We start from the raw sequence: 18,756 nt of genomic DNA, 5'->3' as shown, positions 1-18,756 counted from the left end.
CAAGAAGACAATAGAGTAGCAGCAGGGATGGTCCTTAACAGGTGTGCAACACTTTACCGTTTATAAGCCACTTTTACACTCCTATTTCACACACTTGGTAACAGCTACTCTGAGCTATTGGTGGTGCTGTCCCATCTCTCTGCGACACAGGCAGGAGAGGGGACTTGAAGACCACACAGCAAATTCCTGGCTGAGCTGGAACCAGAGCCCAAGGAGGTGCCAGCACCCAGCTCTACCTACGAGCCTTCCACTTGGCTGGGCTGCACAAGCTGGAAAGCAGGCCACCGGGGTGCAGGGCTTGCCTTGGCCCCTGACTCGCTCTGTGATATTGGGGAGTAGCCAAGCGGTCCATCTCCCCTCCGGGAAAGCTGAGAGCGAATCCCAGAGGTGTATTCACCCAGCAGTTTGTGGTCACAGGGCTAGGGAGTGGTGGTTGCCAGATGCCTTCAAGAACGCCAGCGCAAGGACGAAGGGCACCAGTCGCTCGCCTCCGCCCTTGGCCAGCCACCACCTCTATCCAGCCACCACCACCCAACCCCCGCGGGCCGTTTGCTCCGTGGCTCCGGTTCTTCAATCCGGGCTCCGGGTCTTCGCTGACGCTCCGTCACTCAGGAGACGCGGCGAGCGGCTTGCGGTTGCCTTGGGAACCTCGAGGCGGCCGAGGCGCGCCACGCACGACTCGGAGCGCAGGGCGCTGGGCCTGCCCCGCGCTCAGAGAGGGGTCTTTGGTGTCTCAGAAAGACACCTGTCGCCAGCGTCGCGTCGCAAGGTTTGTTATGTTTTTCTTTTTTGTGTAATTGAGGTGTAACTTACAAACTGTAATGTATCTTAAGAGTACAGCTGGATGGATTTTTACATATGCCTAAAACCCGGGTAATCACCACTCAAGCAAGATACAGAACACTTCTAACGCCCCACAAGGCTTCCTCGGGCCCAGAGGTTATTTTTAATTGTCTTTTTTTGCACTTCTGGAATAAACCGGCGAGGGAGTGATCGCCTTCTGAGAACACAGAATTTTTGTGTTTTCTCCTGGCTCTGCTTTGCGGGCCCTCTTTGGGCCTCAGTGTCCAGTAAAGGGGAACAAGGGACCGGCATTTGATGAGTGGTTTACTCCTTGCAAAGTGCTTTAGGTACCTAGCTAACTTCGATTCTGATAACTAACCTATGAAGTCCGTACTTGGTTTATACCCGGATTACCCATGAGAACAGTATGGCTTGAAAAGGTAAAACGAATTGCCCAAATTCCGACAGCTCATCAGTAAGTGGTGAAACTTCAGACTTGAACAAGGATCTGTCTAACGTTGACGTTCATCCTTCCTCCCTCCCCTCTCCCCCCTCCCCGTTTTCCCATCTTTTAAAGAGCTGTACAAATAAAATGCGCTAGGAGAGTGGGTTGTATCATATTTCTGTGCCTTGACACACGTGGTTGCTTCTATTTGGGACTCCTACTCTCTTCTCCTAGGTTTTATCCTTCAGGCAAGCTCCTACTCATCCTGCAAAGCCCACTGGGGCATCGTTTGAAGCCTTCCTAACTGCAATCCTCCTCTCAACTCTCTGCCAACAAGGGTAATTACTCTCCATCTGTGCTATATTTAACGCATGCACGGACACGGCCTCCCACAGTGCCCCAAGGGCTCCTTGAGGCTGCCTCTAGGTTCAACCTGTAAGGCACCAGCACACAGCTGGTCTTCTACAAATGTGCTTGGAACTGAAAGTGGAGGAGAGGTTTTGGAACGTTGGTTTCCCGCTGTGCAAAAATTGGACTGTACTTGCCCTGCTGCATATCACTCAAAAGATATTGGGGAAGGGGGTGCTTCCCGAACACCTGGAGCAGAACCGCAGGAAGAGAAAGGCTACCCTCAGCCTAGGTTAGGGAATGGACTTGACCGTGCCTCTGGAGTGGGACCTCGGGCTGCCTGGGCCTGGGAAGAGTTCTTTCCTTCCACAGGTGAGCATCCACTTGTGTGTGCGTGTATGCCAAAGGAAGCCATAGTGGCCCCTAGTGACCTGCAGGGAGTCCCAGGAGCTGGGGCCCATAGCTCCCCATTCTTTCCAGGGCCCTGCCCAGTGAAAGGCAGCCAATTAAGTGTGGGGTATCCTCAGGATAGTGGTTTTCACTTTACAACCACACAGAATTCGAGGCAGTTGGCATGATATTCACTAGAGCGGTGAAGTATAACAAAGAGCTAGGACCAGGAAGGAAAAGAGATCATTGTACACATTTTTTTTCTGTAATTGAGTTACTCCCCCATTCTCTCTCTCCTTTGACTTTGAATGTACAATTTGCTTTGTTAATGGGGAAAAAAGGAACCCTTGCCCTTTGAGCTGAAGGAAATTTCCCTCTTGGCTTCCCCCCAACTGCATTCCTACAGCAGACACATTTGGGGTGTCAGGAAAGTGAGGCTCACGGGGATGAGGGACACGCCCAGAACCACCCAGCATCAGGGACAGATAGTGTCTGATGGTGCAGGTGGCCAAAGTGCTGGCATGGGCAAGGGCCGAGTATTTTAAATAAGCTCATGATTTTTCCTCTTCTCCACAAGGAGCTTTGAAAAATGCTCCACGTTAAAGATGGGGTAAGTATGAGAAAGGCAGGGCTCATTACTAAGAACAGAGTGGTAGAACTTTGGGGAGAGGGGTCTATGTGACCTGGGGGAACAAGAGACAAGTTTGAGCCTCAGTTTCCTCATCTGTAAGATGGGGGTGATGATGGGGCACCTGGGTGGCTCAGTCGGTTAAGTGGCCAACTCTTGATTTTGGTCCAGGTCATGGTCTCAGGGTTATGAGATTGAGCCCCAAGTGGGGCTCTGTGTTCAGCGTGGGGTCTGCTTGAGATTTTCTCTCCGTCTTCCTCTGCCCCTCCCACTGCTTGTAGATGTGCACTATCTAAAATAAGTAAATAAACAAATCTTTAAAATGGGGGTGATGAGCTCTCTGTCTTGAGACAGGGAGTATCGGTTTCCTGGGGAGGCTGGAAAGACTAGATGCAAGGAGGACCAAGTTACCAGTTGGCAATAATTTCCCCTTCATTATCCCCATTAATGGATGGGAAAGCTGAGGCCCAAGGAGAGGACATGGCAGGCTCAAGATCTTGGTCCTGAGGCCATCCAGCCAGGGTTCTGTCCCTTCCACCATCATGGTTCTCAGACCTTCCCTGGCCTCTGTCAGTTCTCCTGGGGTCGGGGGTGGGGGGGGGGGGGGGGGGGGGGGGGGAAGGGGAACGGGGATCAGAGCAGCCCATTCAGAATCTGTCACAGCCCCGAAACGAGTGCCTGACTCCTCCTCCCAGAGAAACTTGGCCCATGCGCCTCACCTCCCTGGACCTCCCTAGCTGTCACCTGCAAAGTGAAGACTTAAAGCCTACTGCGGAGGGGGCCTGTCAAGGCTGGAGAGAACTCACTTACGTGCCTGACCCATGCATGGCACCCAGTCAGTGCTCAATACCTGATGGTTGTTGTTATCCCAACCTCCCTGCCAGGACAGAAGTCCCCAGTGCAGCATCTTTGACAAATGGGCACCCACCCCCTGCTCACCAACCTCTGGTGACAGAAAGCTCATCATCTCCCATGATGACCCACAGTGTAATGTATTTATTTATTTGCATAAACCCTGGGAGTGCCTGGCTGGCTCAGTCAGAAGAGGATGCAACTCTTAATCTTGGGGTCATGAGTTCGAGCCCACTTTAAAATAAAATCTTTAAAAAAACCCACACTAATTGCATAAACCCTGGAGTCAGACAGTGTGTTGGAATCTAGGCTCCACTACTTAGCATCTGTGTGACTTAACCTCTTGGTGCCTCAGTTTCCCCAGTGTAAAATGGGAATAAAAGCGGTAGTATCGTTTAGATCAGTGCCTCTCAAACTTCCATGTGCCCATGAATCAGCCAGCGATCTTCTTTAACCGCAGATTCAGAGTCAGTGGGTCTGAGGTGGGGCTCGAGATTCTGCATTGCCCGCCCGTGATACAGATGCTGCTGGCCCTTGGACCACACTGAGAGTCTCAGAGGACTGCCTTGCCCTGGGAGCCATGGTGAGGGAGCCATGGAAGGGTGATGAGTCGGGGAGTGACAGATTCCATCATAGCAAAGCCTCTCTGGCTGTGGTGGGGATGGAGATGGGAGGAGGCCAGTGTTTAGGGAGAGATGAAGGGCCTGGGTGGGACAAGGGCCTGCTGGGGTCAAAAGGAGGGTGGTAATAAGGGCCCTTAGCTCATGCAGTCCGCTCTTACAGATGCAGAGACCAAGGTCCAGAGAGGGTAGGTGGACCTGCTCAGGCCACACAGCACTGGGAGGACTCCTGCCCACCGGTGGTCCCTCGCCCTTCCCCCTTCCTGCCTCCCACCTTGGTGGCCAACAGCCCACGGCCCCCTGGAGTCTCCTGGCCTGTGTTCCTGTTTATCATCTTGTCATACTAAGAAGAGGAAAACACCAGGATTTTTTGCAAAGTGAGGACTTAAAGCCTACTGGATCTCCCTGGATCTCCCTGACAAACATTTTTTGTACAGTAGCCTCCTTCTACAGATGAATCGACTGAGGCCAAGAGGGAAGGCCCACAGCGGGGAGGCTGGACCTGAGGTCAGCCTGACTCCAAACTTGAGGGCCATGACTTATACCCCCTTCACCTCCTACTGGTCAGGGCAGAACAAGGTGGCTCTCCCAGTGAACAGGTGAGAGGGCCAGGTATCGGGCTCCAAGGAAGGAGGAGATGAACCCCAGGTTGATGGTGACAGGGGCAGTGGGTGACATTTATGGGGTACTTCCAGCCCCTGAGGCTTCTGCCAAGCGCTAGCCCGCGGAACCCCACTCCACCCTGGCGCCCGCCTTATTCACCGGGGTCCAGATGAGGGGACTGAGGCGGCGAGACCGGGCGCGGCGGCTGGCCCGAGGTGGCGTGCGGGAGGCCCCGGGGGCTGCGGGGGGGGGGGGGGCGGCAGCAGAGGCCGCGGCCGGAACGCCCCCCCGCCCCCCCCTCCGGCTCGTCCCGGCCGCCCCGCCCCGGGCCCGAGGCGCTAGGCCGGGCGGGAGGCGGGATCTCGGGCGGCGGCGCTTCCTGGCTCGTCTGGCTCGGCGGCCGGTCCGGCCACGTCACCGCCCGGCCGGGAGTGCGCTGGCGGAGCGGCGGCGGGCGGGGAGCGCGGGGTTCGGAGCGCGGGCAGCGGCGCGCGGGACCCAGAGCCGGGCCGGGGACGTGGCAGCCGCCTCGCCCGCCACAAAGTTTCCCGGGAGTTCGCGGCGCGCGGTGTCGGGCCGCCGGGGGCACCATGAACGTGTTCCGGATCCTCGGCGACCTGAGCCACCTCCTGGCCATGATCTTGCTCCTGGGGAAGATCTGGAGGTCCAAGTGCTGCTCGGGTGAGGGTCGCCCCCCCCAGGCGGGGGGGGCGGGGGGGGGCGGGGGCGGGCCGGGGCCAGCCGATGCCGCCTGCCTGCAAGGTGAGGACTTCGGCTTGGCGGTGCTTGAAACTCTTTTTGCACAGCTCAGCTGCCAAAGAAACTTTCAAGTTGGACTTTGTTAAAGGAGGAGGGCCCGTGGAGATTAGGGACGGAGGGTGGGCTTGTGCCTCCACTCGCCCCCGCGCCGTCCCTGCCTTGGCACTGCCACTGCTAGTGGGAAGAGGACGGGGATACGGAGGAGGCGACACCCTCTGGCTCCTGCCAGTCCCTCCCTTCGCCCCGCAGCAGGGGAGGCCTCGGGCGCGGTGCGATCGGGAGGTCGGGGGAGGTATGCACACCGGAAGTAGCCTGCAATTCCCGGGGCCTTCTCTTTCCTTCCCCCACCCTCTCCCCTGCCCCCCTCCAGACAGCCCCTCGGGCTGGGCCCTCTTCCCTCCCCCGCCTGTGAGCGCACAGGCGGCTGTGATGTGGCAGGAGGGACACCAGGCCCGGCCCCGGTGAGCCCGGAGCTGCCCCTGAGCAGAAGCCCAGGGATGGCAGGAGAGGTCCCAGCAATGTGGAAACCCTGCTGGGGGTTTGGAGAAGTTTCACAGCGGGACGGGTGGTAGCCAAAGAGACTCAGTGCATGAAGAGGCTGCTCAAGCCTCCTGCAGCCATCTTTGTCTGCTGGTGTCCCGGAGGCACCCACCCTGGGCTTGGCACTGGGCTGAGGGGATACAGAGATGAGTGCAGGCTGGGCAGGGGGCCAAGGAGGCAGAGAGCAGACCCCTGAAGGCTTCATGGAGGGAACAGCTCTGTGCTGGGTCCCGGAAGACGGGCAGGGTGTCGCCCAGGAAGGGTGTGCTGTGTGGAGGGCACTGGGGGTACAAAAGCCCACAGGTCGCAGAGGGCAGGGAATGTCCCAGGGACAGCGAGTAGCCTGATTTGGGGGTGGTCCGTAAGGGAGATGAGTGGCAGGGGCGCCGGGGTCCAAATGTGAAGGGGCCTTGTCTTTCAGGCTAGGGAGTCGGGACTGGGGAGTGATGGAAGTTTGGAGAGCAGGGGAGGGGGCCCGGAAGGGACCGGAAGCAGGTCACGCTGAAAGCTGTGTGGACCCACCGAGAGAGGGGGCAGAGAGAGCAGTGGGGGCGGGGGGTGGGTTGGTGAGGGGTGAGGGGTGGGTGCTGGTGTGAGAGGCATTGCAGAGGGAGTGGTTCTGGACCTGTTTTCGGTCTCTGGAGAGATAGGCACTCACGGCCCCTCAGATTCCCACTCGGGGAAGTGAGGCAGGAGCCCCGGGAGGGGCTCCCAGCTCCGGTGAGGGGAGGGATCTAGCTCGGACCTGTCCCTGCTCTTCCGCGGAGGGCCCTGGGCGGGATGAGCAACCATGACCAGGAGGGGGCGCTGTTCCCCAACCCACTCTACCAGCACGGCCCTAGGCCCGCTGGACATAACGGGGAGAGCAGGGAGAGAAGCCCCAGCCTGGGGAAGCGGACTTTCTAGCAGTGGGAGACTGCCAACAAGCAAAAGTCGAAGCAACCAAGTAAATGATAGGTTTGTTAGACGTGCTAAGTGCTACAGAAAAAGGAAAAGGGCAGCTGGGTGCTGGATCCTGTGTGTGTGTGGAGGGGGGGTTGGCATAGGCCTGGTTGGGATCTGAGGAGGTGAGGTGCCTCGATGCCAGCCCTGTCCACCCCGAGATGCGGAGCCTGGTGAGACCTGCCCTGACCACTCCTCACCCCCCCCCCAAAGGTAGGACACTGGGGCTTAGTTCTCACTCAGCCACTGACTCACCGTGTGACCTCGAACCTGAGTTTCCCCATCTGTGAAATGGAGGCAGGGCTGTAGTGGGTCCCAAATGTGCTCAGTGGACCCCTGAGGGACTCTGGCCGCGTACCGGCTCAGGTTCTCTTCTATGTCCTGGGCCTCTGTGCGTGGCTTGCTCTGGTGGAAATCTTTCACTGCTTTCGATAGAGTGTGAAAACCTTTGTGCTCAAGCTTGCCGGGGCTCCCAAGCACTAAGGAAAATGTGAGCAAAGCCCAGGAACCTGGCAGGCTGAGGATGCAGAGAGGGCAGGGCTTGGGGAAGTCTGGGGGGGGGGGGAGCGAATTGTCCCCTACCAGAGTCCCCTCCTGGACCCTCCTAAATGGTGCTGAGGACCTCTCTGAGAGGCGTCTGGGAGATGGGGGAGCAGTAGGTGTAGCCCAGAGCTGGCCTCCTGGACTCCACGCCCCATGCCTGGAGTGGGCACCCTTGCCCACAGCCAGCCTCACTGCTGCAAGTCCAAGTCCCAGACCCCCAAGGGGGCCACTCGCCTTCTCACTGAGTCCTCTTTAGGCTTCCGGTCAGTCCTGTCCCACCTGTATGAGGCCACTTCTTTCACAATGAGGAGTGTGAGGCTCAGGCCGGCCGTACTGCTAGGAAGGCTGGCACGGGCACCCAGCACCCTCCAGAATGTTAGGGGCTTCAGTGGTATTCATCCTCAGTCTTTAAAATTGTCCCCCTCCCGGGCACCTGGGTGGCTCAGCTGGTTAAGCGTCTGCCTTTGGCTCAGGTCATGATCCCAGGGTCCTGGGATCGAGTTCTGCATCGGGCTCCCTGCTCAGCGGGGAGCCTGCTTCTCCCTCTGCCTCTCTCTCTCTCTCTCTGTCTTTCATGAATAAATAAATAAAATCTTAAAAAAAATAAAAAAAATAAAATAAAATAAAATTGTCCCCCTCCCCAAAATGTCGAGCACCAGAGGAATAGATAAGGCATCGTTTAGGCGAATAAAGGAACCAGACCCTTAATCAAGTAATGTCACTTCTCGGTGCCAAAGTCCCCAGTCGATCCATTACCAATAGGCCATTGGTTGGTAAGTGGAATGGAGGGGGGTGGGGTTGGCAGCAGGTAAGGACTTGAGGAGACCAGTGAGACCTCAAGGTAGGGCGCCGGGCGGGCAAGGGGCATGGAAGTGGGCATAGTGGAGCTGGGGGGGACACGGGGGAGGGACTCAAGGATGGCTCTTGGTTTCATGGCTTGAGGGGATGGTGGTGGCATTCTCAAAGGAGGGGAGACAGGAGGAGGGGCTTGAGGGGATGGTGAGTTTGGTCAGGCTGGCCTATATAGGTCAGAACTTGGAGGAGCATCGAGAGCTGGGGCATCCCTGGCATGTGGGATGAGGTGGCACAGAGACAGGGAGAAGCCAGGGTAGCCCTCCAACAATTAGGGAGCCAGGACAGGAGCGGCCAGGGGCGGTGAGCCAGCAAGTGTGGATGGTCGCAGAAGCCAGGGGAAGGATGCGGTTCTGAACAGACACTGCCTTCAGCTGGCTCTGGGGAGGTTGGATGAATGAGGACAGAGTTGACCTTTGGATCAGAAACACAGGTATCACTGATGGGAATGGTTTGCTGAGGTGTCCCGACTGGTGTGGGCTTGTCCGTCAAGCAAAAGGAACGGAACGGGAGGTAGGACAGGGCTCGCCTTGCCCTGGACCCACCTCCGTGACATAGTAAGAGTGGCCACAGGGGGATTCAGGAGCGTGACAGCTAAATGCAGCATCGATTCCTGGATTGGCTTGTGGGACACAAAAAGGGTGTGAGTGGGAAAATGGGAGAAATCTGAATAAAGCCCGGAGTTTGGTCAGCAGTGCTATGTCAGTGGGAATGTCTTAGTTTTGGTAAATATCCTGTGATTAGGCAAGATGTCACCGTTGGGGGAAGCCGGGTGAAGGGTGTATGGGACCACTCTGTACTATCGTTACAGTTCTTCTACCAATCTAAAATTAATTCAAAATAAAAAGTTAAAAAAGAGAGACCAAAGCAGGTGAGGCGATAGCATGAGAAGTATGACCCCAGTTTTGTCAACTTGATGTGGCCACGTGTGTCATACGTGCACATGTGTGTGCCAGCAAAGGTCTGGGAGGACGCACACTGAGTCTTGGGCATTCAGGTGACTGCTGCTTTTTTATTTATAGCTATGTATTCTCTGTTTTTTTTTTTTTACGAAGGGTAAAAATAGTTAAAACTTCTATAACTAAACAAAAGGTATTTTTAATTTTTAAAATTTGGAAAATAGAATGCTCCTCTGGCCCTGCTTTTTCCTCCACCCAATGTGGTCTCCCTGGTGAACTGACACTTTGTAAAGTCCATGACTTGCTCTCCAGAAGACAGAGCTTTGGGGACTGCCAGTGGAACTCGGGGTGGAGCAAAGAGACGCCTCCACCCCCCGCCACAGCTTACCAGAGCCGGGAACCAAACCTGGGCAGGCCCATGCCAGGGCCCTGGGAGCTCGGTGTTCGTGCTCATGAGAGGAACTCAAGTGATCCAGCGGGAAGGGCTGTTTCCTGACCCTCAGCGAGGGACCGTGTGGGGACAGGGTGTTGTCACTAAGTGGGATTGGACACCCTGTGGTCCTTTTGAGCTCAGGCTCTGGGCTTCTGGAGTGTTGGTGGGCCCGAGAGTCTGTGTTCTCATTGTCTCCCGTCCTCCTTTGGCCACAGGCATCTCTGGGAAGAGCCAGATCCTTTTTGCTCTCGTTTTCACCACCAGGTACCTGGACCTGTTCACCAACTTCATCTCCATCTACAACACAGTCATGAAGGTGAGGGGGTGGGTGGCCATGGTGGCGGGGGCTGCTGAGCCCAACAGACCCAGAGAGCATGCTTGTGAACTCAGGCGGTGGAGGCAGGCAGACCTGGATGTGTTGTTAGCCGCTGAGGGACCTGCGCTCAGGCAAGGCCTCGGGCCTCTGTGTACCTCCCTTTCCTCATCTGCAAAATGAGGATAATACTATTACTCACCTGAGAGGGCTTGTGGTGAAAATTAAATGAGGTAATACATGCAAATACACAATAGCCATCATATATATATATTTTAAGATTTATTTATTTTGAGAGAGAGAGAGAGAGCGCGCGCACGCGCGTAGGGGAGGACGGAGGGAGGGGCAGAGGGAGAGAATCTCAAGTAGACTCCCCGCTGAGTGCAGAGCCCAAGGCAGGGCTCGGGCCCCATCTCAATCTCACGACCCTGAGATCATGACTGAGCTGAAACCAAGAGTTAGACGCTTCACCGACTGAGCCACCCAGGTGCCCAATAGCCATCATATATTAAACAGTCAGTAAAGGTTAGCTATTATAATGGTTAAAAAATAAGCAAAAAATTCAAACATGAACTCTGAGCTTTCAGAGAGGTTATCCATCCGACATCCATTTGACAACGATTTATTGAGCACCTACTATGAGCCAGGAACTTGAAGAAGACATAAGAGGCTCCTATTCTCATGGAACCTATATTCTAAGTGGGGAGGCAAATAATAAAACAAGCAAGAAGATCTTTGGCTAGGGATGAGCCTATGCAAATCATTAAAATAGGGTGACATTTCCTTTAATTGAAAAAAGTTTATTTATTTTTATTTTTTAAAGATTTTATTTAGTCATTTGACAGAGAGAGACACAGCGAGAGAGGGAACACAAGCAGGGGGAGTGGGAGAGAGAGAAGCAGGCTTCCCGCGGAGCAGGGAGCCCAACGCGGGGCTCGATCCCTGGACCCTGGGATCGTGACCTGAGCCAAAGGCAAACACTTAACGACTGAGCCACTCAGGTGCACCTGTTTGTTTATTTAAAGTAGGCTCCATGCCCAGCATGGAGCCTGGGGTTTGAACTCCCAACCCTGAGATCAAGACCTGAACTGAAATCCAGAGTCAGATGCTTAACCAATGAAGCCACCCAGGCACCCCATAAAAAAAGTCTTAAAAACTGGGTGATGTGATAGAGAACGAATAGGAAGCTGTTTAGGGAGTATGACCAGGAAGGGCCTCTCTGAAGAGGTGACATAAATGTCAAGGTCTGTGTGACACAAGGAACCAGCCATGGGCTAATCAGCAGAGAGCATTCCCAGCAGAAGGAATAGTTGGTGCAAAGACCACCGGGACGGAAACAAGCTTGCTGTGCTCACAGGATAGGTGGGAGCTCAGCAGTCCAGGGCTGCCCGATGGAGGTGGGGCTGCCATCAGAGGGCTGGGGGAGGGCAGATGGCGCAGGTCAACAGTTTGGACTTCATTTTGTGATAGGAAGCTGTTGCTTTGAAGCATAGCCCTGTTTTATAGGAGAAACTGAGCATCTCTTGGTTTCACTCCGATGTCTTAGGTTCTGGGCCATAACCATTAGAGGTTATGTTGGGGTGAGGCATTTTCTGAGCTTTTAATCAGCCTTCATAGCTTTTTTTTTTTTTTTAAAGCTCTACACCCAACGTGGGTCTTGAACTCACGACCCCAAGATCAAGAGTCACATGCTCCATTGACTGAGCCAGCCAGGCGCCCCTCAGCCATCCGAACTCTTTAAGGCAACATAGGTTAGTGAAAGGAGCACAGGTTTCAGAGTCAGTGAAGTGGAATGTTACTGCTTGGATGCTGGTAACAGAGACTTAAAATAAAAGTTATTTTAGGGGCACCTGGGTGGCGCAGTTGGTTAAGTGTCCAGCTCTTGGTTTCGGCTCTGGTCGTGCTCTCAGGGGTGAGATTGAGCCCCGTGTTGGGCTCCGTGCTCAGCTCAGAGTCTGCTTGATTCTCTCTCCCTCTGGCTCTGCACCTCCCGCTCGTGCTCTCTCTTTAAAATAAAGAAATATTTTTTAAAAAGAGTTAGTTTAATAAGATAAAGGTTTATTTTTACCTTACTCATAATATGGAATCTGGAGGTGGGCTGTCCAGGGCCGCAATGGCAACTCCTTTTAACTTTCTGCTCCATCATTTTAGTGTGACCAGGACTCACAGATGTGTGACCTGTGCAGTTGCTCAGAAGAGCCCCACACTTGGTTTAATGCTTTGCTGTTGCCATCTTGAAATTCAATTCTTTAAGAGGCCCTGCAAATTATACAGAGTCCAAATGTGACATCTACCCTCAAGGTTGCCTCAGGGTCACAAAATGGATGCTAGAACTCCTTACCATCACATCACATTCTGGGCAGGAAGGAGGAAGAAGGGGAGAAAGCAATAGGGTGTCTGCCAGCTGGCTAAGCCCTTTGTAAAGAGCCTTTTCCAAACTGTACCCAGTGACTTTCACTGGCACACTACTGACCATCCTTATCTGCAGAGGAGGTTGGGAAGTGTAGTTTTTAGTTGGGCACATCACCAATAGTTCCGTTTTTAAGGAAGAAAGGCTATGTGAGGGGAGTTCTACCTATGTTGCAGAACTATTGTGAAGACTATGTGAGAAAATATATGTAAAGTGCCTAGCACCCAGAAGATACTTAATCAAGGCAGGTTCTCTTTCCCCTCCCTATCAGAGATGTGCCTTTGGGATTCCAGGCATCTTGTTGGAATGGCTGATGTTATCTATGGGGTGCTGAACTTCAGTCTGAGGTCCTAAAATCATGGTCTTTACTTAAAGTCAACACAGAAATAGCAAACACCACCTACTTAGTTCATTCTTCTGCCCAAGGGTCTGACTTGGATAGCCCTGGGAGGGACTGCACACCCAGCCCTTGGCATGGCTGAATGAGTTGTAGGAACCTCAGAGAGGCCAGTTTCTACATTTGTGAAGTGACGAAGTGATCACTTCATTGACTGATTCATTCATTCTGGCATGTTTTGTGCTGGGCCCTGAGTTAGGGGCTGGGGATTTGGAGGCAGACATGAAGTCAGGACCCTCTTACAGAAATCCCCTCCCAAAGGGGAAAGAGACTGGTACACAGACATTTACAGAACATGTGATCATGGGGGGCAGTGAATGGGTTCCCATGGGGCTATGGTGACAGAAAGTATATTTGCCTCATTCTGGTGAGAAAGTAATCTGAGTTTTGAAGTACGAATAGGAGTTCTCTAGGCCAGTGAGTTCCTGGACTGGCAGCATCAGCATCACATAGGAACTTGCTAGAAATGCAGATCTTCAAGTCTACTTAGACCTACTGAGTCAGTAGTAACTCTGGGGGTAGGGGGGGAACAACGGCCATTTATGTGATTCTGACGCACACAAATTTGAGAACCTCTGGCAAACCATAAAACCATCACGTGCTGGAGGGCAGCTACTGTGATTAGAAAAAGCTTTTCTGAAGGAGCAAGGATCAGCTGATTCAAAGGATGTCAGTCCTGGTGCAACACTGCTCACAAGTCACTGAGGCAGATCCAGTTATTTGAGTTAAGAGCCCTGGAATTCCAGCCACTGCTAAATCCCCGGACAGAGACCAACTCTGGTCTTCTCCCTAACGCTGTGCCGTAAGGAAAGGCTGGGCACCTTTGAGTGTTCATAGTTAATGCCATCAGTCCTCATTAGAAGCATGGAGTTATTTAACAAAAGGGTCATTAGCTTCAGCATCTAGGCCAACGACTCAAGAGAAATTGCACACACATTTCACTTTGTCCACCTTGGGGCAGTGCACTAGCCCTTTATTTGGTAGGTCCCAACTCAGGGTAGCTTGGAAACCCAGCAAATAGGTTGGAAAATGACTTCTTTGATTCCCACGTGTTTCTTTCCCTTGTTAGGTGGTTTTTCTCCTCTGTGCCTATGTCACAGTGTACATGATCTATGGGAAATTTCGTAAAACATTTGACAGTGAGAATGACACATTCCGCCTGGAGTTTCTTCTGGTCCCCGTCATTGGTCTCTCCTTCCTTGAGAACTACAGTTTTACTCCCCTGGAGGTAAGAGAAGGGACCCAACTCATTATGTTAACAAAGCAGGCATCACAGCACTGCTTATGGCTACTGAGACCTTCTGTCCCACGGGTGGCTGGCTACTAGAGCACAGTCCAGGCTGTGATTGCAACTCAGTAGGTCTGGGCTGCAGCCCAAGAATCTGGGGGCCCGCAAATGTAGCAGCAAGTTCTGATGCTAGTGTTCCCGGACTACGTTTTGAGAAACTATGGTTTCAATTAAGACGAGTTTAGACAATAAAATTCCCCAGCAATTAAAAATTATGTTCTAAAGAAATGTTCATGTGATGTAAAAAAAAGCACTTTGCTTCAATCTTTTAGAAATATTTTGTATTTACAGAGGGGTGGAATGATACACTTATTTCAGAAACTTTTTTTTTGCTGTACTAGATTATTCCAGTAATTACATCCTTTTAAAGAGATGGGCCCCTTCATGGTCTTTATCTGCCTCTTCTGGCCACTTTCTCTCTTTGGCTCAGGTCCTCTGGACTTTCTCTATCTACCTGGAGTCAGTGGCCATCCTGCCCCAGCTCTTCATGATCAGTAAAACTGGAGAGGCTGAGACCATTACTACTCACTACCTGTTCTTTCTTGGGCTGTACCGGGCACTCTACCTGGCTAACTGGATCAGGCGGTATCAGACTGAGAACTTCTATGACCAAATTGCAGTGGTGTCTGGAGTAGTACAAACCATCTTCTACTGTGACTTCTTCTACTTGTATGTGACCAAAGGTAGGTACCAGACAGAGCAGGGTTGCTCTGGAGGGTTACACAAGGAGTTACCCACTCAATAGGAGGGGATCTGGAAGTGAATGTATAGATAAAAGTCTCTGCCCCTCCTGGTGCTTTTACTTCAGTTGATGGAAGATGAACAAGTGTTTCCAGGAAACAAGTACCATGAAGAAATACAGACCAGTTAGATACTGCATGTACTTGTGCAAACACTGTGTAGAGAGAACTGTAGGAGGACATTTGACAGAATACTTGGTTAGAAAAATATAGATCAAAAACTAATGATGTAATGTATGGTGATTAACATAATTAAAAAGAAAAAAGAAAAATATAGGAGAAAGATTCCACAGAATAGCTTATGTAGGAGCCCCAAGAATGGTACCAGGTTGGTGTCAAAGGACGAAAAGGCTAATGTGGTCACAATCTATAAAGCTGGGAGAGCTCAGAGGTCAAGCAAGATCAGGGGTTACGGGTCTGCACTGCACTGATCGCTAAGCGCAGCCACTGGAAGGCTCAAGCGGCAGCCCAGCAGCTGCCGTGTAGAGTAAAAGGCAGCCAAGTAGGGAGACTAGGGATGGGGCAGTTATGGTTGTTCACGAGGTCACCCGTGTGTAGGCAGAGGTCACCTGTTTTGGGCAGATCTCAAAGGCACTGGACAGATGTGAAACAGAAAGGGAGGCCAAGTTTATGGCCTAAGGGAAAGTGGGAACAGTATCCAAGATTGAGGAGGGGGCGGGGTGTATGAGTCTATAGTTAACCTTGGATGAAGTTTCCCCCTTGGCTTTAACAAACTCCTATTATGAACTGGGAATTAGAGAAACTGCAGTTTATAAGGGAGTCTTTTCATGTGATAAATTGTAATTTCATCTCCATCTTCTAGTCCTTAAAGGAAAGAAGTTAAGTCTTCCAATGCCAATTTGAGGGCCCCAGAGATGGTTCTACACCTTAACAAGGACACTGAACAAAGTATTTGAAATGTTCTCCTGGACCACTTCTACAGGACTCGGGCCAAATGTTACAATTAAAATGAGAAAAATGCTTAGTGTGGATTTCAGCAAAGCACTGATCATTCTACGCAGAAGACGTTCTCACCAATCTGCCCTTTAAATTATAGCAGGAATAAGAAACCTGGGCCAATTACACAAGCATTGGGCCTCACATCAACTGGATTATCAAGAAATCTTAGCTTAACCCATGTACTATTGCTCCCGAGGTCCTAGCGTGACCCTCATGCTAAGGAACAGTCAATCCCATCTGGAAAGATGTCTGTGTATAAGGCAAATGCCCCCAAAGATCAGACTTCAAGTACTAGAAACATGGTATTTGATTTTCACTTTCAAGTTTAGGGAGTGATACAGAGGTGACCTAATATTACAAGTGTGAAGTATTACTTCAACTTATGTCTTCAAGCCACAAGCAAAAGCCAAATTTATCAGCTTTGGCTAGACTGAAGTAGTTTGCTTCCTCACCTTTAAAACAGACTTGGGTCTTGCTATGGCTCACAGCAGCTCCACACAGTACTTTAATCCCAGTAACCTAGGTGGGTACTGCCACCATGATGACCATTTACCAATGAGGAAACAAATGACCAAGCTTTACCTACTAGGTGCCTGGCCTTGTTGCTTTGTGCCAATCAATCCCACCTCCCTTTCACATTTTCAGGTGCTAGGGTGATTACTCAAACACCCCCAAATGTGGTCTTGAAGCAAATAAAAACTCTTAAGAAAACTACCAGTGGACTATAGTCAAGAGAATTTTCAAGCAATAAAAAGTTCACACCTTATTGTCAACAGTGTTTTATTTATACCTACAAAAGAAAACAAGATGGTATCAAAAGGACAATTTACAAACTAAGAATAGTAACATAGCTCTTAGCATCCTGTGCCTGAACATCACACATCTACAAATCTTTCAAGTCTTAACGCAACAGGAATGTGTTCAGAGACCAGCAAGAACGTGAATAGAGCACTGATCCCAAGCAAAAGCCACCAACCTTTTAGATGAGAGAAGTCCACACAATGGATTGTTAGGGAGGAATTGGGGAGAAGCAGCCCCGTAGCTTAATATTGAAATCCTTTCCCTAAATGAGTTTCAACCATGACTGCAATAACTAGCATCACATGAGGACTCTTCTGCTCATGTTCTGAAGCAAAGGCAGAACCTGAATTATGAGTGACAGAGAAGCAGAAGAGTTACTCTAAAGCTATATAGGAAAAACTCTGCTAAATTTCAATTGTGCTCAGGCCACAATTGCTTTGAGATTTGGAATATGCTGTTATTTTGACTTATGACAACATCCCTGGTGGAAAAAGGGAAGCAAGCAACTGACCAAGTAACACTTGCTTGCCCAGAGACCCTTCCCACAATGGGATACTTTAAGACCTGCAAGAGAGTAAGTAGGACACCCCTTGTGGTGGCACCTCTGTTTAAAAACAATCAAAGAAATCTCTATAATGGACTGGTCAGTGCTTAGACCAAAAAATATATATTTTTTTTGGCAGAGGGTGAGGGGGCACTTTGGTTTTAAAAGCACAGAGCAGTTTTGCCAAGTTTTCCTGTGCCTACCATCCTCCCTCAGCCTCAATTTCTAGAAGAAGGGGAAAAAAGAAGTATAGTTAAAGAAGAAGAAAATGTATGTGTGGGGGGAAAGGGAGACAACATGTCAAAGTTCTTACATGCGTACATTTCAGCTGATGCTGACAACCTACCTGTATGTTGCACATTCAACCATACTTTTCAGAACCCCTCAGAAACCATCCCTTCTCTCCCTGAAGAATTTTAAAAGAAAAACAAAACGAAAAAAAAAAAAAACCTCAAGTATTTAGATATTACAAACCAGCAAGCACCCTCGGGCCTTAGCCAAAGAATGCAGTGGAGCCTTCCCCCTTTAACTACATTGTTAATGAACAATACCAATAATAGCACAAAAAATTAATAGTCCAACACTGGATATGGAAGAGGGTTCTGGGGCTGTCTGATCTCCCTGTCCTATTACAGTGAACACAAGAGCAGAAAATTCCTTCTAGGCCCATGTGCTATAGAAGTCTCAGTAAAACAGTATCACTATCAAGGGGACAAACTCACCTACCTTCAGGAAGAAGAAAAGTGAGAACTTAGGCTTTAGTCCTCTGTAACTTTTCTTAAGCACTACCTACCTGTAAAAAGCTGAGTGTAAAAGGATGCTGAAGAAAATTTGCATCCAAAAGCTGTTTACAAAGCACTGCAGAGAAGAGTATGAAGAGAATTAAGAGCTTTCTTAGACCCCCAAAGGTTCTTTATTCAAGATAATTTGGCCAAAAGGGCTGAGTAGCTAGCAAAGAGGTGCTTTTATTCTAGCTCTACAGATACTGAGTTTAAAAAGAAACTGCCACCGAGTATATTCTGTTTATAATTAAAGGTGGTTTTTATACTGCAGGTGAATGCATACTTAACTGGTTATTTAACTGGCTAATAAATTTTCAGTGAGCATTTATGTTCATTCTGCTCAGAGCAGCTATCTAGTTGGAAAATGAATTTCACAGATGGTCCCTGGTTATGTGGGGAAGAAAAATAGGCAGCTTCCACCCAGATGCTGAGATGCTACATTTAACCATCGCAATAAACACTTGGGGTTTTTAATTTAAAAGATACACTTAAAAAACTCAAGAATTCAATGTCCTAACCAGACTAAAATGGTTATTTTTCAGTAATTGGGAAGGGGCAAGGCAGAATATAAGGGAGACAAAACCAATTAGGAATTTTTTTAAACTGTCAAATGCACTTAACAAGCAATCAGCCAAAAAGACAATGGCAAAGCACTGTCTTAAAAACTCATCAGGCCTGAGGAACATTAAAAAGCATTACAGAAAATGTGCAGGGAATTCCCTCTTGGTTTTCTAACCCAGTAATGAGAGCAACCTAAAGCACAGATGCCATCTTCTTCTGAATTCAACCCTCTACCCTCCCCCCTACCCCCCCCCAACTCAGGACAACAAAAAAATGAGCTCCCATAAAAGGGCCTAATACCTTACTTTTTCTTTTAAGATGAA

General features: G+C 50.6%; 1 protein-coding gene across 1 annotated transcript; it reads left to right on the top strand.

Annotated features, from left to right (window-relative positions):
- Window positions 1-5,068: 5,068 nt before the first annotated feature.
- Window positions 5,069-16,511, top strand: KDELR3 (KDEL endoplasmic reticulum protein retention receptor 3). The gene is made up of 5 exons (XM_025881777.2): window positions 5,069-5,350; window positions 9,853-9,953; window positions 13,827-13,985; window positions 14,476-14,728; window positions 15,609-16,511. The coding sequence occupies exons 1-5, from the start codon at window positions 5,260-5,262 to the stop codon at window positions 15,647-15,649; spliced, it is 645 nt and encodes a 214-aa protein (XP_025737562.1). The 5' UTR covers window positions 5,069-5,259; the 3' UTR covers window positions 15,650-16,511.
- Window positions 16,512-18,756: the final 2,245 nt, after the last annotated feature.

The sequence above is a fragment of the Callorhinus ursinus genome, unplaced genomic scaffold (assembly GCF_003265705.2).
Source record: "Callorhinus ursinus isolate GAN/ISIS: 27379988/994484 unplaced genomic scaffold, GSC_fseal_2.0 scaffold48, whole genome shotgun sequence".
In the NCBI taxonomy this organism is placed as follows: domain Eukaryota; kingdom Metazoa; phylum Chordata; class Mammalia; order Carnivora; family Otariidae; genus Callorhinus; species Callorhinus ursinus.
This window is presented reverse-complemented; position numbering and strand designations above follow the sequence as displayed.

Excerpts from the sequence above, each read along its gene's own strand:
- KDELR3 (XM_025881777.2), top strand. The coding sequence starts at position 5,260 with ATGAACGTGTTCCGGATCCTCGGCGACCTGAGCCACCTCCTGGCCATG. Across the intron at positions 5,351-9,852 it reads GAGGTCCAAGTGCTGCTCGG|GCATCTCTGGGAAGAGCCAG; the intron begins GTGAGGGTCGCC and ends CTTTGGCCACAG. Across the intron at positions 13,986-14,475 it reads ACAGTTTTACTCCCCTGGAG|GTCCTCTGGACTTTCTCTAT; the intron begins GTAAGAGAAGGG and ends TCTTTGGCTCAG.